The 21,053-nt window shown below is 43.3% G+C and overlaps 1 protein-coding gene across 1 annotated transcript in view; it reads right to left on the bottom strand.

Moving 5' to 3' along the window:
• pstpip2 (proline-serine-threonine phosphatase interacting protein 2) overlaps nucleotides 1-21,053 on the bottom strand; it is a 133,716-nt gene that overhangs the window by 64,015 nt on the left and 48,648 nt on the right. The window contains exons 3-5 of the mRNA XM_041199672.1: nucleotides 19,201-19,275; nucleotides 11,930-11,964; nucleotides 7,766-7,872 (exon numbers count right to left, since the gene is read on the bottom strand). Coding sequence (XP_041055606.1) covers nucleotides 7,766-7,872; nucleotides 11,930-11,964; nucleotides 19,201-19,275 — 217 coding nt within the window. The remainder of the gene's footprint in view (nucleotides 1-7,765; nucleotides 7,873-11,929; nucleotides 11,965-19,200; nucleotides 19,276-21,053) is intronic.

Below are 21,053 nucleotides of genomic sequence, written 5' to 3'. Positions count from 1 at the left end.
AATTTTTACAAATGCAGTGTCTCATTCCTTCAGGTTTTAAATGTTGTTGTAGGTGTTAAAGAAAATGCCTTCCCTTTTTTTCTCTTAATCCAAACTTTCTTTCCACTTTATTTTTCTTTCTGTATATTGAATTTACCCACTTCAATTTACACTTACTTCTCCTTGCTCACTTTATTTCACATTCCTTTGATCTTATTAATTAAGAAGATATACAGTCGCTTACCCTGTTATTTCAGGTTCCAAAAACTCTGGACTGAATTTTACTTTCCCCCATGGGTAGATTGGCAGGTGGGCAGTGGCCATAAAACTGGCACAATGCTATGGGCACTGATTTCAACGCCTACCTGTCCCACTGCAAAATTAGGCTCAGTGGGGTGGGGGGAAACACGGGTAGCTGCTGATCCATGGGCAAATTGAAACAGTTAAGTGGCAAATTAATGGCCACTTAGGGGCTTCTTCCCAGCCCTGCTGCAATTTTTTCCTGTGGTGGACGGAGGCCAGTGCCAAATGGGAAGCCTGGCACTTCTCAGGCTGGTGGCATACAAGGGACCGGGGGGTTACATCCTTCATGGGCCTGCTGGGTCTATCAGAGGTCACACCAAGGTCTCCTCCCCCCCCCATCCCTCCCAAAGTTCCCCTGCCCCCTGACCTGACCACCCAGCACCCCTGCTCCACCCTCAGTGACAGCCTGCATTGACAATTGACTGCATTCCCAGCAGTGATCCCCGCTCCCTTGGGCACTGCTGGGACCAAAGAGCTGACGGCCATTTGATTGACTAATATTGGGGGGGTGGGGGGAAACTGCCAGAGCGGGGGCAGGTTCACATCCAACATTTACACCAGCGTGGCAGGGACACAGATGCAGCAAATAATTCCACCCTGTTTCCCTTATTGCGCCATTATCAGCTAGCACTTTCGGCAACTTGTCATACAAAAAAAAAGTAAAAATCTGAACATGCTAGGGCTAGTCTAACTAATGGCTGATGAAAGTAGAGTCCCTTACAGCATATCATGACTGTGATTTATTAGACCGAACGGAAGGTAAACTTTGACATGGACTAATTGGGCCAAATATCCATGTATTTCAATGCAAAAACAGAATTACCTGGAAAAACTCAGCAGGTCTGGCAGCATCGGCGGAGAAGAAAAGAGTTGACGTTTCGAGTCCTCGTGACCCTTCGACAGAACTTGAGTTCGAGTCCAAGAAAAAATATTTCAACTTTTTCTAGGACTCGAACTCAAGTTCTGTCGAAGGGTCACGAGGACTCGAAACGTCAACTCTTTTCTTCTCTGCCGATGCTGCCAGACCTGCTGAGTTTTTCCAGGTAATTCTGTTTTTGTTTTGGATTTCCAGCATCTGCAGTTCTTTTGTTTTTATCCATGTATTTCAATGGTTTAGCAGAGGATACTGCACTGGTATAGCTCTGGAGGATTTTCACCCTGATCTCAGTTTTGCTAGTTTATTAGTGCAATTCACACCTTGACATCAAGGCAATTACTCTGACCTTTCCCCCCGGCATTGAGCCTACACCTGTGCGAAGTGTGTGAAGCCAAGTAGCTCTGGCAGGACCAGGCAGGCTGTGTGAGGGGATGGTCTACAAAGGCGCTTCAGATGAATCTTGTGTCACTTTGATGTTAACCTGGAGAGGCTGATAGGATGGAATCTGGCTGAATTAGATTTGTCGCATCTGTAGTAATTCGTTATGTTGTCAGTGTCATAGCTGCACTGGGATAACCTAGCTCAAACTGCAGCCAGTTCTGATGCAGAGATTCTCAGTCTCCAGTTGTTGGTTCTCGAGGCCTCTAGCCTTCATGTGCACAGACATCCCTTACTGTCACCTTTTCTCTCACTACCCTCTACTTTTCTGATGTTTGAACAAATTTTCATGCTTTTCACAAGACAATGTTAAGTTTAAAAAAAAATTGTGTTTACTAAACACCAAGACAATACAATGCATTAAATGTTGTGCCCGGTCACAGAGTAGTTGGATGTGGGTCTTCAATGCAAGAGAGAAAGAGAAAGAGAAAGAGAGAGAGAGAGAGAGAGAGAGAGAGACAGAGAGACGGGTAGAGAGAGGAACAGGAAATGAGGAGAGAAAATAAGCAGCAAAGCCCTGAGGAAGGCATTGGCTGAGGTTTCCATAGGTCTTTACGATACTCTGCTCATCCATCCTGAAATATCAATGACTTTCCCACGCTACCCCAAAAACTACCAACAGGCTTTCCTCAGTGGACCCAGAGTGGGGGTGAACAGCTGGACAATCACCAGGAACACAGACCCCCACCAGCATTTGTGTGCAGCAGGGAAGTGGAGGCAGCTGTAGGCTACTTTACCCAACTTAGTCCTGCTTTCTGACCCAATTTTGGGCGTGTGGTTGGAAATTCGGACCTTTTTAATCTTTTAGAATGAGAGTTGTGGCAAAAATGAAGCTGTTTGTCTAGTTTAATTAGGTAGCCTCTTTAATTCAGCCGCAGTATGTATATTATAAACTAGCAGCACCTGGAATTCCATCCCAGCTTAACTTAATACAAATAAGGCCAAGCTATATAGTTCAAACACAACTAACTGTGTGGTATGTTCAATACTAGAAATGTAATCCAAGCACGTGAAAAAAAAGCCTAGTTTACCATAAGGAACATACAAATTAGGAGGAGCAGGCCACTCAGCGTCTCAAGCTTGCTCCGCCAATCAATAAAATCATGGCTGATCTGATTTTAACCTCATATTCCTGCCTATCCCCAATAATCTTTCACCTCCTTGCTTATCAAGAATCTATTCACCTCTGCCTTAAAAATATTCAAGGACTCTGCCTCACCCACCTTTTGAGGAAGAGCGTTCCAAAGTCTCTCAACCCTCAGAGAAAAAAAAATGTTCTTCATCTCTGTCCCAAATGGGTGACCCCTTATTTTGAAACAGAGACCCCGAGTTCCAGATTTTCCCACAAAAGGAAATGTCCTTCTCACATCCTACCTGTCAAATCCCCTCAGGGTCTTATATGTTTCAATCAAGTCGCTTCTCACTCTTCTAAACTCCAGTAGATACAAGTCTTGCCTATCCAGCCTTTCCTCATAAGATAACCTCCCCATTCAAGTTATTAATCTAGTAAACCTTCTCTGAACTGCTTCTAATACATTTTCATCTTTCCTTAAAATAAGGAGAGACAGTACTCCAAGTGTGGTCTCGCCAATGCCCTGTATAACTGAAGCATAACCTTCCTATACTTGTATTCAATTCCCCTCACGATGAACGATAACATTATTTTAGCTTTGCTAATTACTTGCTGCACCTACATATTTATCTTTTGCGATTCATATCCCTCTGCACCTCAGAGCTCTGCAATCTCTTATCGTTTAGATAATATGCCTCTTTTAATCGTCTTGCCAAAATGTACAACCTCACATTTTCCTACATTATCCTCCATTTGCCAGATCTTTGACCACTTACCTAACCTATCTATGTCCTTTTGTAGTCTCACTACATCCTCTTCACAACTTATTTTCCTACCTACCTTCATGTCATCAGTAACTTCAGCAACCATACCATCGGTCCTTTCATCCAAATCATTTACATAAATCGTAAAGAGTTGAGGCCCCTGCACTACCTCTGTAGCATACCACTCATCCTGCCAACCAGAAAATGAGCCATTTATGCCTACTTTTGTTTCCTGTTAGGTAGCCAATCTTCTATCCATGCTACCGCCCCCCCCACACCATGAGCTTTTATTTTCTGCAATAACCTTCGATGAGGAACCCTATCAAATGCCTTCTGAAAATCTAAGTACAGTACATCCAATGGTTCCCCTTTATCCACAGCACCTGTTACTTCTTCAAAGAACTCCAATAAATTGGTTAAACATGATTTCCCTTTCATAAAGCCATGCTGACTCTGCCTGATTACCTTGAATTTTTCTAAGTGCCTTGTTATAACATTTTTAATAATAGCTTCTAACATTTTCCCTATGACAGATGTTAAGCTAACTGGCCTATTGCTTCCTGCTTTCTGTCTCCCTCACTTTTTGAATAAAGGAATTACATTAGGAATTACATTAACTATTTTCCAATCTAATGGAACCTTCCGCAAATCTAGTGAATTTTGGAAACTATCTATCAACTATCTCACTTGCCACTACTTTTAAGACCCTAGAATGAAACCCACCAGGACCAGGGGAACTTGTCAACCCACAGTTCCAACAGTTGCTGAGTACCACTTCCCTGGTGATTGTAATTTTCTTTAGTTCCTCCCTCCCTTAAAGTTCCTCCCTCTCTCCCAATTCCTGATTTACAGCTATTTCTGTATCCTCTATATTGAAGACTGATGCAAAATACCTATTCAATTCATGCCATCATCTTATTTTCCATTATTAATTCTCCAGGCTTACTTTCTATTGGACCAATGCTCACCTTATTAACTCTTCTTTTAAATATCTATAGATAGCTTTCTCTCATACTCTAATTTTTCCCGCTTTTTTAATATTTTAGTCATTCTCTGTTGTTTTTTTATATTCTGTCCAATCTTCTGACCTGCCACCCACCTTTGCACAAATGGATGCTTTTTCTTTATGTTTGATACTATCTTTAACTTTTTTAGTTAACCACTGATAGTGAATCCTCCCCTTGGAATTTTTCTTTCTTATTGGAAGGTATATATTCTGTGTGTTCTGAAATATCCTCTTAAATGCCCATCACTGCATCTCTAATGACTTATCTCTTAATCTAAATTGCCAGTTCACTTTCTCTATTTCTGCGTTCATGTCCTCCTAATTGCCCTTATTTAATACTAGTGTTTCTCTCCCTCAAACTGAATGTAAAATTCAATTATATTATGATCACTGCTACCTAGGGGTGTCTTCAATATGACATCATTAATTAATCCTATCGCATTGCAAAATACCAGGTCCAGTGTAGCCCACTCTCTGATTGGCTCCAGAACATGCTGATTTAAATTATCCCGAAAACATTCTATGAATTCATCATCTATGCTACCATTGCCCATGGTTGTTCCGGTCCAAATGTATATTAAAATCCCTCATGATAATTGCCATACCTTTCTGACAAGCTCCCACTATTTCTCCTTTGATACCCAGTCCTACAGTGTGATCACTGTTAGGGGGCCTGTACACCACTCCCAAAAGTGACTTGTTGCCTTTATCGTTCCTCATCTCTACCCAAACCGCTTCTATACCCTTAGGCCATCCTTCTCTATTGTGTTAATGTCATCTTTAATTAACAGAGCCACCCCTCCACCTTTTCCTAACTTCCTAAAAGTCACAAAGTCTTCAATGTTCAGGTCCCAATCTATCCTATCTTGTAGCCATGTCTCTGTAATGGCTCTTAGATCACATTTACTTATTTCTCTTTGCACTATTAGTTCATCTGTTTTGTTTTGAATGCTACATGCATTCAGATACAGAGCTGCGTGAGAGGAGAGGCAGTCGGGAGATTGAAAACAGCGCGAGAGGAGAGGCAGTCGGGAGATTGAAAACAGCGCGAGAGGAGAGGCAGTCGGGAGATTGAAAACAGCGTGAGAGGAGAGGCAGTCGGGAGATTGAAAACAGCGTGAGAGGAGAGGCAGTCGGAAGATTGAAAACAGCGGGAGAGGAGAGGCAGTCAGGAGATTGAAAACAGCGTGAGAGGAGAGGCAGTCGGGAGATTGAAAACAGCGTGAGAGGAGAGGCAGTCAGGAGATTGAAAACAGCGTGAGAGGAGAGGCAGTCGGGAGATTGAAAACAGCGTGAGAGGAGAGGCAGTCGGGAGATTGAAAACAGCATGAGAGGAGAGACTTTCGGGAGATTTAAAACAAAGAAGCAGTTTGATTGGAGAAGATATTAGCTGTCTGGTGAGTATTTAGTAAGTGGCTAAAGTTTATTCCCTTCCTAGGATTTAAAATAGTGTAGACACTGTACTTTTGTAAGTTGACTGGCTGGTAAGTGCTTAGTTTTAGGGACAGTGTGTTAGTATCCAGTTTAGGACACAGGAGTCAAGGTAGTACCATAAGTAAAATAGAACTAAAACTTTAAAATTAAAATAATTAAAGTAAACACCTAAAACACATACCTGTGTAGTTAAGAAAAGTGTAACTTTAAGTTGTCAGTGCCACGAGCATTTAATAAGCACAGTAAATTGCTGCATACATAGAAATTATTCTGTTAATTAATATAATAATTTGATTACATGAACTAAATAACATAAGTAACAACAGGAGGACAGGTGTTATGCTGCAACTGTGGAATGTGGGCGCTTTTGGTTGCTAAGGTGATCCAGGATAAACACATCGGCAGAAAGTGTAGGCAGCTAGAGGAATTCTGGATCAGGATTGTCAATCTGGAAGATGAACTGCAGATACTGTGCAACATACAGGAGGGTAAGAAATACCTGGACATTTTGTTCCAGAAGACGGTCATGCCTCTTAGAATGGGGTCACCTGCTTTGGTCAGCAGTGAGGGACAGGAGGATGTGACCATCAGTGAGGCAGGTAAAGGGACCAAGCAAACAGTAATGGAGAAGCCTCAGATTTTGCAATTGTCAAACAGGATTGAAGTGCTCACAACCTGTGTGGATGAAAGAAAGGTGGATGAGCAGGCCATCCACAGCACCATGGTACAGGAAGCTGTTCAAATGGGGGGAGCAAACAGGAATGTAGTGGCACTAGGGGACAGGGGACAGAATAGTGCGGGGGATTGACACTGTTCTCTGCAGCAGCAGGCTGTGTTGCCTGCCCAGTGCCAGGGTTCGGGACATCTACTCAAGGCTGGAGAGGAACTTGCAGCAGGAGGGAGAGAATCTAGTCATCGTGGTCCATGTAAGTACCAACAATATAGATGGTACAAGGAAAGAGGTTTTGCATAGTCAGTATGAGGAACTAGGTACCAAATTAAGAAGCAGAACCTCAAAGGTAATAATCTCTGGATTATTATCTGAACTACGTGCAAATTGGCAAAGGACAAATAAGATTAGAGAGCTGAATGCGAGGCTCAAAGACTGATGTGGGAGAAGTGGGTTCCAGTTTGTGGGGCACTGGCACCAATATTGGGGAAAGTGGGGGCTGTACCTTTGGGACCGTCTATATCTGAACCGTACTGGGACGAATGTTCTTGCGAATCGCATAACTAGGGAAGTAGAAAGGGTTTTAAACTAAATCGTGGGGACAAGGGATCAAGTATGGGAAGATGTGGTAAATTAAAGAGTAGAGACAAGGTAAGAGAGGAATTTGGGAAATGATTAACAGACCATTGCAGGAAGGGGTGGAAAGTACAAGTCTAAGAGTAAACCAACAGATAAGGCTAGATGCTACAAAAATAATAAAAAGGACAAAATTTAAGATTGGTAATTCTAAAATCAACTGTAAATACGTGTTTAAAATCATGGTTATCTATCGATCATTCAATAAATGCATTGGGTTCTTAAAGCCCTGTTGTTGGAGTTACTTGAGAGTTTTTGAAGAGGAGAATCTTTTGGATACATAAACTGCATCTGATAGCTAACGCAATCCAAGGAGAGAGTTTCTGTTCATTACCCTGTGTGTACTAGCAAAAACTTGCCTAGATATTAGAAGCAGTACAGATACTCATGAGGCCATAGTAAGCCAAGATTAACTTCGGATATTAGTCTAAAGCAAGAAGATCAGAGTAACTAGGTTTAAAAAGGCAAGAAAAAAAAAAACAAATATAGCAGTCTTTTCAAGAGAAGGCAGGGAAGAGGGAAAGGAAACAGAAGAGAGTGAGTAGGACAATGATCATAATTTTAAATAGACACATGACCAGATCACCTTTTTCCTCTGATCTTTTTGCTTTTCCCGGAATTCCTCCAGTTTTTTCATCTCTTCCCGTAAGCTGCCTGCCAGCTGGATATGCAACAGTCCCACATTCTCCATCTCTGGAAGGAATGAAGCAATCACAAAATTAATAGCTCTCCAGTACTATGCTTGTGAACCATTCCCAGGTGTTTCTGATGTTATTGTTTTAGGATCAGGCAGAAAGTTGCCCTCCAAACCACTCACCATCCTGACTTTGAAATATATCGCCATTCCTTCAGTGTCACTGGGTCAAAATCCTGGAACTCCCTCCCTAACAGCACTGTGGGTGTACCCACACCACATGGACTGCAGCGGTTCAAGAAGGCGGCTCATCACCACCTTGTTAAGGTCAATTAGGCAAGGCAACAAATGCTGGCCTAGGCACTAATGCCCACATCCCATGATTGAATAAAAAAAGGTAATTGGCAAAAAACTAGTGGCAACATAAAGGAAAAAAAATACACTGAGTGAATGCAGTGCCTGAAAGTGTGGTGTAAGCAGATTCAATAATAACTTGCAGAAGGGAATAAGATAAATACTTGAAAAAGAAAGATTTGAAGAGCTAAGGGGAAAGAGCAGGAGAGTGGAACTAAGTGGATAACTTTTTCAAAGAGCGGGCATAGTCACGATGGACCGAATGGCCTCCTCCCATAGTTTCTGTGATTCTATGGTGCTTTAACATTAGATTAACGTTAGATTGTAAAAGAGCAGCTCTCTGTGTTTACATAGCTAAACCATGAAGGGATATTGCAGACTGACACTTACGGCAAACCAAATCAAAAGGAGAGAAGCAAAGACACAAGAAGCAAAGAATGTAAGTGGGACAGAGATACAGAGGAAGAATTACACGGTAATTTTTTTTAGATTCATTTATGGGATGTGAGTGGCGCTGAATATGGCCAGCATTTATTGCCCATCCCTAGTTGCCCTTGAAAAGGTGATGGTGAGCTGCCTTCTTGAACCGCTGCAGTCCATGTGGTGTAGGTACACCCACAGTGCTGTTAGGGAGGGAGTTCTAGGGTTTTGACCCAGTGACAATGAAGGAACAGCGATGCCAGAATGGTGTGGGGCTTGGAGGGGAATTTCCAGGTGGTGGTGTCCTCATGTGTCTGCTGCTCTTGTCCCTCTAGAGAGTAGCAGTCATGGGTTTGGAAGTGCTGCCCTAAGAAGCCTTCGTGAGTTTCTGCAGTACATCTTGTAGATGGTACACACTGCTGCTACTTGCGGAAGGAGTGAATGTTTGTGGATGTGGTGCCAATCAAGTAGGCTGCTTTGTCCTGGATGGTGTCAAGCTTCTGAGTGCTGTTGGAGCAGCACTCATCCAAGCAAGTGGAGTAGTCTATCACATTCCTGACTTGTGCTTTGTACATGGTGGGCAGGCTTTGGGGAGTCTGGAGGTGAGTTACTCACCACAGGATTCCTAGCCTCTGACCTGCTCTTGTAGCCACTGTATTTATATGGCTAGTCCAGTTCAGTTTCTGGTCAATGGTAACACCCCCAGATGTTGATAGTGGGGGATTCAGTGACGGTAATGCCATTGAATGTCAAGGCGCAATGGTCAGATTCTCCCTTGTTTGAGATGGTCATTGCCTCGCACTTCTGTGGCACGAATGTTAGTTGCCATTTGTCAGCTGAAGCCTGGATATTGTCCAGGTCTTGCTGCATTTGGACATGGACTGAAGCAGTTCATCTCCAAAATACAAAACAGATTTAGGCTATTAAGCCCAACCCATCGGTGTTGGTAATCCTCCTCCACAAAGCAGTATAACTAACGAGTCTGCTAGGGTTGCCACCTCCAGTTAAAGTACTTCTGGGCCAGGATTCCAGCCTGACACTCAAAGAATCGGTGGAGAATGCTTGATCACCATATTGGGAGAGTGGAGGTGATGGCACACCCATGATTACAACTGATCAATATTTGCTGATACTTTATTTTCGTCATCTGTGCACTGGGTACAATGAAATTACGCTTAACTGAATGGCCATGTAGTCCTGAAACCAGAAAGTTTGCTGATACTGCTTCATTGAGCCTTCGCATATTCATGTTTCAACAAAGCTCATTAGGAGTTTTGAGCTAATGCTGCCCAGCTGTCATGTATATTCCAGTAACATCAATACATAGCAACTAAGCCATGCTCTGCCTAAACTGGACGCACACAAAGGGCTGACTTACAGACAGCTTTAATCTTCAACTGATTATCTGACCTGTGCTATCAGCTTGCTCACCTCTGCAAAAGCAGACCAGGGGCTGGATGGAGCTGGGGAACCGGCATCCTGCCCAGCAGGGCTACATTTCAGTCCCACCTGCCTCCGTTACAAGCTTCTATGAGGGCCAAAAATGCAGCCTTCTGTATTGGATGTCCCAGGTTTGTTGGGACAGTACCAGTTTTTCATTAAACGTCCTGGTGTTCTGACCATTTCCTCAAAACGGTTCAAATGTCCCAGTTTTCAGCTTCCCAATTTACTCTGCAGGAGCAGAGCGAGTTCAAATTAAATTTAGGTTTGCACATGCATCCTTTATCTACAACTTTACTCCACAGTCAACAATTTGTGTCTGCTTTGCCTTACAGTTAGCACAGCTTGTGTCTGCGCAAAATGATGTGATCAGGGCAGCCACTATCCTGCAGGATGTCTTTGATGTGCCCTATTTCTGCCTCAAGCTTGCATGGTGAGCAAATGGCTTGGGCCTTGGTTGCTGATAAGACCAATTTTGTAGCACATGGAACTGTAAGAATCCAAATGTGTGTTTTGACCAGTGAAGGTAGGCTTGAAGTAGACCATGGTAGAGAACCCCCTGGCAGATTTCTCAACTAGTTCGTCAAGTAAAGGGAGTTTCATTTGACTGCTCCATTTCAAAGGTGAATTTGAACGCAGGATGGAGCCCATGTATGGAAATTATTACATGCAGCTGTGGATTTAAATTCTGTGAATGTATCATTGGTCTTTCTGGAAACCATGTAAATAGGGCCCAAGCCATTTGCTCACCATGCAAGCTTGATGGCTGAAATAGGGTGTGGGATGATGACCACCATGATCAGATAATTTTGTGCTGTGTATCACACAAACTCACGAATGGGCCTAAGGTCCTCACTTTCGGCCCTGAAAAGTACTCGGTCTACCTCAAATTATCCTGGGAGGGCAAGGTATCTCACAGGTGAAGCTAGCTGTTTCACGCTGCTACTATGCAGTAACAACACGAGTGGTATTCAGCACTAGCAGGATGCTGCCGTCAAGGCAAAAAGACAATCTGCCTATCGCACAAATGAGTAATGTGGTATGTGAATTTCAGTGCCAGTTTGATGCTAGGTATGAAGGTTGTACGTCCAAAAGACTGGTGAATCGTATCAAACAGCATGTTCCAGCCACTGTTCGCAACAGACAAGGTACAGACTGTACCCAACCAGCCTGTGCTTGTAAACCTCAAAACACAGTGTCCAACACTAGATGTGATTCAGCGATTAGATAACATTTGCTAAATAATCCTCAGTGTGCTAAAAATTATGCTGACAACCAATTTAAGATTGTCAGTCAGGCTCACAGTGTGGCACATTTGCGTGGACTGGAAGCCACATATAATAATACACAGGGCCCTATTCTTTGCAGTCAGAAAGAACATGTACACACATTGCTCCTGTTTCAGCTAAACAAAATAAGTGACAGCTATTCGCTGACTCATTCCTGAGGGCAATGCCTTGGCCAATCACGGTCAAGCTGCCTGGTTTAAATTTCAAACAGTCACCATCACTGGTGCATTCTCCAAGGGAAAACCATCTACCAATCAGAGTCCACTTGCCAATCAATCTGCACTCTTCTCATACAGTATAACTTGTTGTTTTCCCCTTATATTGGTGCTCTTGCAAAATGTCCTGATAAGTGCACGATGAAAAGCTTCAACATGTCTCTTTTTTTCAACCATACTCTCTTTTGTAATTGTAGCTCTTCATAGTAATAAACTGGTACTGTTGCCTTTCTACAGTATTATCTCATTGGAGTTTCAGAGTGTACACAATGGGAGCTAACACAATCTCAGAATCCAAACTAAAACAGCTCTCAGATACTGCTCAAAGCAACATTAGCAGAAGACTGGAGCCAGTTCACCAGCTTCTCACTCAGGGCTTAGAAAAGGTAAATACTTACGTTGCTTAAATACATCAAACGCTCTCTTCAATGTACTAGAGGGGAGAAAAAGAAGACTGAGTGAACAGCTAGAATTATATGATATGATAGGTGCAGAGGCAGTGATCAACAGTCATTGAAATATATGATTAAACCCATGCTCCTTAGAGCATCAAATGTTGTTCTTTGACCTGTAGATATGATCATTCAATTAATTATAAAATTCCCTTTATATGAGTAGAGGGTTAGACTAAGCTGTGCCCTCATTAGGACTAATCTGAAAGTGCAACAAGCCTTTTTCGCATTTGCAATGGCTGTATACATCAGATAGTATTTTGTTCTTAGGATTTATTCCCCATTTGTTAGCTGGGTTGAGAAAGTAGTAGTAGGGACCACTTCAGAGGATATTAAGAGTCAACAAAATATTGCGGGATTGGGTTCTATTTAGGCCAGTCCAGTGGCAAGGAATGACATTAAGGAACCAATTCTGCTTGCTAACAATCACAAATGCTTTTAATCCACAGATTACTTGATTTACTGAGTTTAGTTTCACAACCTGCCATCATGACATTTGAACTCTTGATCTTCGGATTAATGGTCCAGTTAATTGGTAATTAAAACCCACAATTTGTGAGGCAGCAATAGAGAAAGAAGTTATGACAGAAGCTGTCACATTATCATTATGTCCACCAAGACAAGGAAGCTGGTACCTTTACCTACAGTGTGGCCTATAATCTCAATTCATATTATTTAATTGACTCTGTATGCCTTCTGAAGGCCTAGTAGCCATTCAGTTGTACAATTACCAATAAACCAACTCAATTACCACTTTTTCCAACCAGTCATAATATGGGAGAATGTTACAGACAAAAACAATGTTAGGGAAGCTATGAAGTGCGGTAAGCACTTTAGTCTGCCCTAGATGTGCTGGAAGCCAATAACTGAAATGAAATGCAAATGCGCAGATAATTTTTAAAAATTCATTCACGGGATATGGACTTCGCTGGCTTGTTGCCCATCCTTAGTTGGCCTTGAGAAGGTGGTGGTGAGCTACCTTCTCAAACTACTGCAGTCCATGTGATGTAGGTACACCCACAGTGCTGTTAGGAAGGGAGTTTCAGGATCTTGACCCAGCGACAGTGAAGAATTGACGATATATTTCCAAGTCAGGATGGTGAGTGACTTGGAAGGGAACTTCCAGGTGGTGGTGTTCCCATCTATCTGCTACCCTTGTCCTTCTAGATGGTAATTATTGTGGGTTTGGAAAGTGCTGTGAAAGGAGCCTTGGTGAAATTCCTGCAGTGCATCTTATAGATGGTGTACACCGCGGCTACTGTGCGTCAGTGGTGGAGGGAGCGAATGGTTGTGGATGTGGAGCCACTCAAGTGGGCTGCTGTGTCCTAGATGATGTTAAACCTCTTGAGTATTGTGGGACCTGCACTCATCCAGGCAAGTGGGGAGTATTCCACCACACTCCTGACTTGTGCCTTGTAGATGATGGACAAGCTTTGGGGAGTCTGGATGTGAGTTACTTGTCACATTATTCCTAGCATCTGATCCATTCTTGTACCACAGTATTTAAATGGCTAATCCAGTTCAGTTTCTGGTCAATGGTAACGCCAGAATGTAGATAGTGGGAGGGTCAGAGATGGCAATGCCACTGACGTCCAGGGATGATAGCTAGATTCTCTCTTTTTGGAGATAGTAATTGCCTGGCACTTGAGTGATGCGAATGTTACTTGCCACTTGTCAGCCCAGGCCTGGTTATTGTCCAGGTCTTGCTGCATTTGCAGATGAACTGCTTCAGTACCTGAGGAGTTGCGAATGGTGCTGACCATTGTGCAATCATCATCGAACGTCCCCACTTCAGACCTTATGATGGATTGAAGGTTGTTGATGAAGCAGCTGAAGATGGCTGGGCTGAGGATACTACCCAGAGGAACTCCTGCAGTGATGTTCTGAAGTTGAGATGACTGACCTCCAACAACCACAACCATCTTCCTTTGTGCTAGGTATGAATCCAACCAGTGGAGAGTTTTCCCCCTGATTCCCATTGATTCCAGTTTTGCTAGGGTTCCTTGATGCCACTCTGTCAAATGCTGCCTTGATGTCAAGGGCACTTACTGTCACCTCACGTTGGGAGTTCAGTTCTTTTGTCCATATTTGAACAAAGGCTGTAATGAGGTCAGGAGCTGAGTGGCCCTGGCAGAACCCAAACTAGGTGTCAGTGAGAAAGTTATTGCTAAACAAGTGCTGCTTGATAGCACTGTTGATGACCCCTTCCATTACTTTACTGATGATCGGGAGTAAACTGATGGGATGGTAATTAGCCAGGTTGGATTTGTCCTGCTTTCTGTGTACAGGACGTTTTCAGTACTATTTCTAGAATATTGCCAGGGCTTATAGCCTTTGCAGTATCCAGTACTTTACATCGTTTCTTGATATCACGTGGAGTGAACCGAATTGGCTGAAGACTGGCATCTGTGATACTGGGGACCTCCAGAGGAGGCTGAGACGGATCATCCACTCGGCACTTCTAGCTGAAGATTATAGCAAATGCTTCAACCTTATCTTTTGCACTGATGTGCTGGGTCCCCCCATCATTGAGGATGGGGATATTTGTGGAGCCTCCTCCTCCAGTGAGTTGTTTAATTGTCCACTACCATTCATGACTGGATGTGGCAGGACTGCAGAGCTTAGATCTAATCTGTTGGTTGTGGCATCACTTAGCTTTGTCTATCACTTGTTGCTTTGTTGTTTGGCTACAAGTAGTCCTGTGTTATGGTCCTAGGTTGATAGCTCATTTCGAGGTGCTGCTCCTGGCATGCCCTCCTGCACTCTTCATTGAACCAGGGTTGATTGTTTGGCTTGCTGGCAATTGTAGAGCGGGGGATATGCCGGGTCATGAGGTTAAAGATTGTGTTTGAGTACAATTCTGCTGCTGCTGATGGCCCACAGCGCCTCATCGATGCCCAATCCTGCTAGATTTGTTCAACATCTCTCATTTAGCACAATGTGAGGATGGGATCACGTCTCCACAATGACTGTGCGGTGGTCACTCCTCCCGATACTGTCATGGACAGATGCATCTGCGGCAGGCAGGTTGGTGAGGATGAGGTCAAATATGTTTTTCCCTCGTTAGCTGCTGGACTGGGCCTGCGGCAGTGGGAACTATGTCCTTTAGGACTCGGCCAGCTCGGTCAGTATTGATGCTACCAGGCCAAAGACTGCAGAAGGCTGCAGCACAGAGAGATTTGGGAGTCCTTGTGCATGAATCACAAAGAGCTAACATTCAAGTTCAACAGATAATAGGGAAGACAAATGGAATGCTGGCCTTTATTTCAAAAAGAATGGAGTATAAAAATAGGGAAATCTTGCTAAAACAATGCAAGGCACTAGGATAGACCACACCTAGAATACTGTGAACAATTTTGGTCCCCTTAACTAAGGAAAGATATACTGGCATTGGAGGCAGTCCAGAGAACGTTCATTCGGTTGATCCCGGGTATGGAGGGATTTTCTTATGAGCAGAGGTCGAGTAGTTGGGCCTGGACTCATTGGAGTTTAGAAGAATGAGAGGCGATCTTATTGAAACATAAAAGATTCTTAGGGGCTTGACAGGGTAGATGCTGAGAGGTTGTTTCCCCTTGTGGGGGGGGTGGGGTCTAGGACCATATGGCAGTAAGAGGACGCCCATTTAAGACAGAGATGAGGAGGAATTTCTTCTCTCAATGGGTAGTCAATCTGTGGAATTCTTTACCACAGAGGATGGTAGAGGCTGAGTCCTCAAGTATATTCAAGGCTGATATAGACAGATTTTTTAAATCAAGGGTTATGGGGAAAAGGCAGGAAAGTGGAGTTGAGGATTATTAGATCAGCCATGATCTCACTGAATGACAGAGCAGATGAGCCAAATGGCCTACTTCTGCTCCTACATCTTATGGTCATCTTGGTGATGGACAGTGAAGCCCCCCCATGCGGAATACATTCTGCACCCTTGTCACCCTCAGTGCTTCCTTCCTCCAAGTGGTGTTCAACATGCAGGGGCACTGATTCATCAGCTGAGAGAGGACAGTACATGGTAATCAGCAGGAGGTTTCCTTGCCCATGTTTGACCTGGTGCCATGAGACTTCATGAGATCTGGAGTCAATGTTGAGGACTCCCAATGCAACTCCAGTATCCCACTGTGCCGCTACCTCTGCTGGGTATGTCCTGTCCTACCGGCAGCACAGGAATGGTGATGGATGTTGATGTTCTGTAAGATATGATTCCGTGATGATGACTGTGTCAGGCTGTTTGCTTGATTAGTCTGAGAGACTAGTAAGGAGGGCTTTGCCGTTGTTGTTTCCAGCGCCTAGATCGATGCCGGGTAGTCCGTCTGGTATCGTTCCTTTTTTGAGACTTTGTAGCAGTTTTGATACAACTGACTGGCTTGCTAGGCCATTTCAGAGGGCCATTTAAGAGTCAGCCACATTGCTGTGACACCTGGAGTCACATGTATACCAGACCAGGTAAGGATGGCAAAACCAGATGGGTTTTTATGACAATCTGCAATAGCTTCATGGTCATTATTAATTTTTATTGAATTCAAATTTCATGGCAGGGGACCCGGGTCCCCAAAGCATTATCTTTTCTCTGGTTTACTAGTCCAGTGACAATGCCACTACGCCATGACCCCCCCCCCACCCCCCCTCCTCAAACAATGTAGAGGGAGCTATGAATTGCATCTTTTTGTTGCCCATCCCTAATCGTCCTTGAACTGAGTAGCTTGCAAGTTAATTTCAGAGAGCAGTTAAGATTCAACCACATTGCTGTGGGTCTGGAGTCACATTTAGGCCAGACTGGGTAAGGGAGGCAGATTTCCTTCCCTAAAAGGACAATAGTGATCCAGATGGGTTTTTGCAACAATCAATCATAGTTGTCATGGTCACCATTACTGAGACTAGCTTTATGTTCGCGATTTTACTAATTGAAGTTAAATTCCACCAGCTGCCATAGTAGATTTGAACCCATGTCCCCAAAGTATTCCATTAGAGCACAGGAGATTCACCAGGATGATGCCTGGAATGAAACATTTAAGTTATGAAGAGAGGTTGGATAGACTTGGGTTGTTTTCGTTGGAGCAGAGAAGACTGAGGTGCTACCTGATCAAGGTGTACAAGATTATGAGGGGCATGGACAGGGTGGATAGGGAGCAGCTGTTCCCCTTTGTTGAAGGGTCAGTCATGAGAGGGCATAAGTTCAAGGCGAGGGGCAGGAGATTTAGCGGGGATGCGAGGGAAAACTTTTTTACCCAGAGGGTGGTGACGGTCTGGAATGCGCTGCCTGGGAGGGTGGTGGAGGCGGGTTACCTCACATCCTTTAAAAAGTACCTGGATGAGCACCTGGTACGTCATAACATTCAAGGCTATGGGCCAAGTGCTGGTGAATGGGATTAGGTAGGTAGGTCAGGTGTTTCTCACATGTCGGTGCAGACTCGATGGGCCGAAGAGCCCCTTCTGCACGCTGTGATTCTGACTAGTTTGGAAAATAGTGAATGTAACTCCTTTATTCAAAAAGGGAGGGAGACAGAAAACAGGAAACTACAGGTCAGTTAGCAAGTAACTTGGAAAAATTCAGGGCAATCAGGCAGAGACAACATGGTTTTGTCAAAGGGAAATCACATTTAACCAATTTATTGGAGTTCTTTGAAGAAGTAACATGTGCTGTGGATGTGCTGTATTTAGATTTCCAGGAGGCATTTGATAAGGTGCCATGCCAAAGTTTGTTGCAAAAAAAAATAAAAGCTCATGGTGTAGGGGGTAACATACTAGCATGGATAGAAGACTGGCTAGCTAACAGGAAATAGAGAGTAGGCATAAATGGGTCTTTTTCTGGTTGGGAAGAAGTAATGAGTGGTGCGTCACAGGGATCAGTGCTGGGACCTCAACTTTTTACAATTTATATAAATTACTTGGATGAAGGTGTTGAAAGTATGGTTGCTAAGTTTGCTCAAAGATAGGCAGGATAATAAGATGTGAAGAGGACACAAGGAGGCTACAGAGGATATAGGTAAGTTAAGTGAGTGGGCAAAGATCTGGCAAATGGAGTATAGTGGAGGAAAGAGTGAAATTGTCCATTTTGGCAGGAAAAATAAAAAAGTAAATTGCCTAAATGGTGAGTTCTGCAGAGCTCTGAGATTCAGAGGGATCTAGCGGTCTTAGTGTATCAATCGCAAAAGACTAGTATGCAGGCACAGCAAGTAATTAGGAAAGCTAATAGAATGGTATCATGTTTTGCGAGGGGAATTGAACACAAAAGTAGGGAGGTTATAGTTATCATATAGCTTCAGTTATACAGGACATTGGTGAAACCACATCTGGAGTACTGTGAACAGTATTGGCTTCCTTATTTCAAGAAGAGTATAAATATGCTGGAAACAGTTCAGAGAATGTTTACCAGACTAATACCTGGAATGGTTGGGATGTCTTACGAGGAAAAGCTCGACAGGCTAGGCTTGTATCCACTGGAATTAAGAAGAGTAAGAGACAACTTGATTGAAACACAAAATCCTGAGTGGTCTTGGGCCAATGTGGAGAGGATGTTTCCTCTTGTGGGAGAATCTAGAACTAGGGGTCACTGTTTAAAAATAAGGGGTCACCCATTTAGCACAGAGATGTTTCAGCACAGACAGAAATATTTTCTCTTGGAGGGTTTTGAGTCTTTGGAACTCTCTTCCTCAAAAGGCGATGGAAGCAGAGTCATTGAATATTTTTAAGGCAGAGGCAGATAGGTTCTTGATAAGCAAGGGGGTGAAAGTTATCGGGGGTAGGCGGGGATGTGGAGTTGAGGTTACAATAGGATCAGCCGTGATCTCATTAATTGGTGGAGCAGACTTGAAGATCCCAGTGGCCTACTCCTGCCCCTAATTCCTATGTTCGTATTAGCCTGGGCCACTGGATTACTAATCACGTTCCCACTTCACAACCATTTCCCCCATACCATCTGCCACATACCATGCCTGTTATCAGACCGTAATAGAAGAGAATTCCCTCATCTCCCATCACATCGAGGAAACAAAGAATGTGATGCAGACACTGACATTGGGTTCAGACAGGGTTCTAATCTCCTTCCTTTCTCTTGCAGCTTTTCCCATGTTATCATGGAGTCACCACAGTGCTGTGGTGTCATGTCAACCATTATTTTTGGGGGGGATTTGGCAGGTGATTTACAGGGTTTTAAACTCCATCAGATAATACTTCATAACTTTAAGCAGAAAAATTCATCTTAACAATACACTTATGGAACTTACTTCAGTTCATTCTGTCCACACACTTTCTTTGATAATGACACCAAATCCTTCCCGTATTTCTCCTCGATGGAAGCCCTGGTTCACAGAAATACATATCATTATTTCAGTAGAAGACGCACCATGTCCTTTCTGGGTAGTGGTCTTAGTCATCAGTTATACCAGACAAACAGCTTTCTTTTTCCACTTTACATCAACTCATGGAATGCATATGTCTGTTAGTAAAACCTCTAGGATCTATGAACCCTTTCATTATGTGTACACACCCACTCAGGCGTATAAACTCACATGGTCTTGTTAAGTTAACTATGAGGTCTGTTTATATCAAAGAGATAATTAGACTGCTAGTGAGGTTAGCTCTAATTCAGAAGTTACTGGACACAGTTAACATAAATAAATCAACATAAAGAGCCATCAACTGCTCGGGGAAATTAAAATCTATTAACTGCCCTTTAATTTTCATGATATTTGCCAAAATATTTGTGACTGAGATTAGCTATCAAAGGCTTTGTCCACTGGGAAGTTGGAGAGGTGGCGGTAGCAGGGTGTGGGGGCATGTTGGGAAGGAAGATTTAACAGTGCAGCCAGCCAGAGAGCTAGAGGGAGCACAGAGGAAGAAAACTGTTTTCATGTCACAGAATGATGATGCACAGGAAACCATTTGACCCATCGTGCATACGAACATACGAATTAGGAGCAAGAGCAGGCCCATCGGCCCCTCTAGCCTTGGCTGATCTGATTGCGGCCTCAACTCCACATTCCTGCATATCCCCAGAAACCTTTGACTCCCTTGTAAGTCAAAAATCTATCTGCCTCTGCCTCAAAAATATTCAGTGACACTACCTCCACTGCTCTCTGAAGAGGAGGTCCAAAGGCTCACAACTTTGAGAAAAAATTTCTCCTCATCTCTGTCATCTCTCAATCTTCCAAACATCCAATGGATACAGGCCCAGCCTGTCCAACCTCTCCTTGTAAGATAACCTCCCATTCCGGGCATCAGTCAAGTAAACCTTCTCTGAACTGCTTCGAACACATTTATATCCTTTCTTAAATAAGGAGGCCAGAACTATACACAGTACTCTAGATGTGGTCTTGCCAATGCCCTGTAGAGCTGTAGCAAAACATCCCTATTTTTAAATTCCATTCCCCTGCCTGTGCCTTTCCCAGCTCTTTGAAATTGCTATGCAATTTGCCTAATTCCTATTCTCTTTTGAAAGTCACTTTTGAATATGTGTCCACCCCTCTTTCAGGCAGTGCATTCCAAATCTTATCAACTCACTGCAAGAAAAAGCCACCTCATCTCACCTCTGTTCTTTTGCCAATTATCTGAAGTCAGTAATTCCTGGTTATTGCCTCTTCTGCCACAGGAAATAGTTTCACCTTAGTCACTTCATCAAAACCATTCATGATTTTGAACACCTCTATCAAATCTCCCCTTAATCATCTCTGCTGTAAGGTGAAAAACTCCAGCTTCTGCAATCTCTACATGTAACTGAAGACTCACATCCCTGGTACTATTATGTTTTAGCAAAGTACAGATTGGAATACAGTTTCATGGACACTAAGTGCTCCGATGACTTGTCCAGATGGCTAGTCTTCATCTGTGAATGAAAATGGATGCATTGAAAAGATGTAATTAGGTCAACATTTTGTTGATCACATCCTGCTGAATGATTTTTTAATACCCAATTTATATCAAAGGCTTATGACTGTAGGACTTTACAAGCTGGTTACATTTTAAAATATCTCTTTTAACAAGATAAAACAGAATGTTTTGGACAGGGAGACGGTGGTCATACTAAACTTCTGCCTGGAGACAGGCCCATGTGATCTGATTGTCATGGGGAAGATAACCC

The sequence above is a fragment of the Carcharodon carcharias genome, chromosome 1 (genome assembly GCF_017639515.1).
Source record: "Carcharodon carcharias isolate sCarCar2 chromosome 1, sCarCar2.pri, whole genome shotgun sequence".
NCBI lineage: Eukaryota > Metazoa > Chordata > Chondrichthyes > Lamniformes > Lamnidae > Carcharodon > Carcharodon carcharias.
Note: the sequence above shows the minus strand (reverse complement) of the source record. Positions and strands in the feature narration are given on the sequence as shown.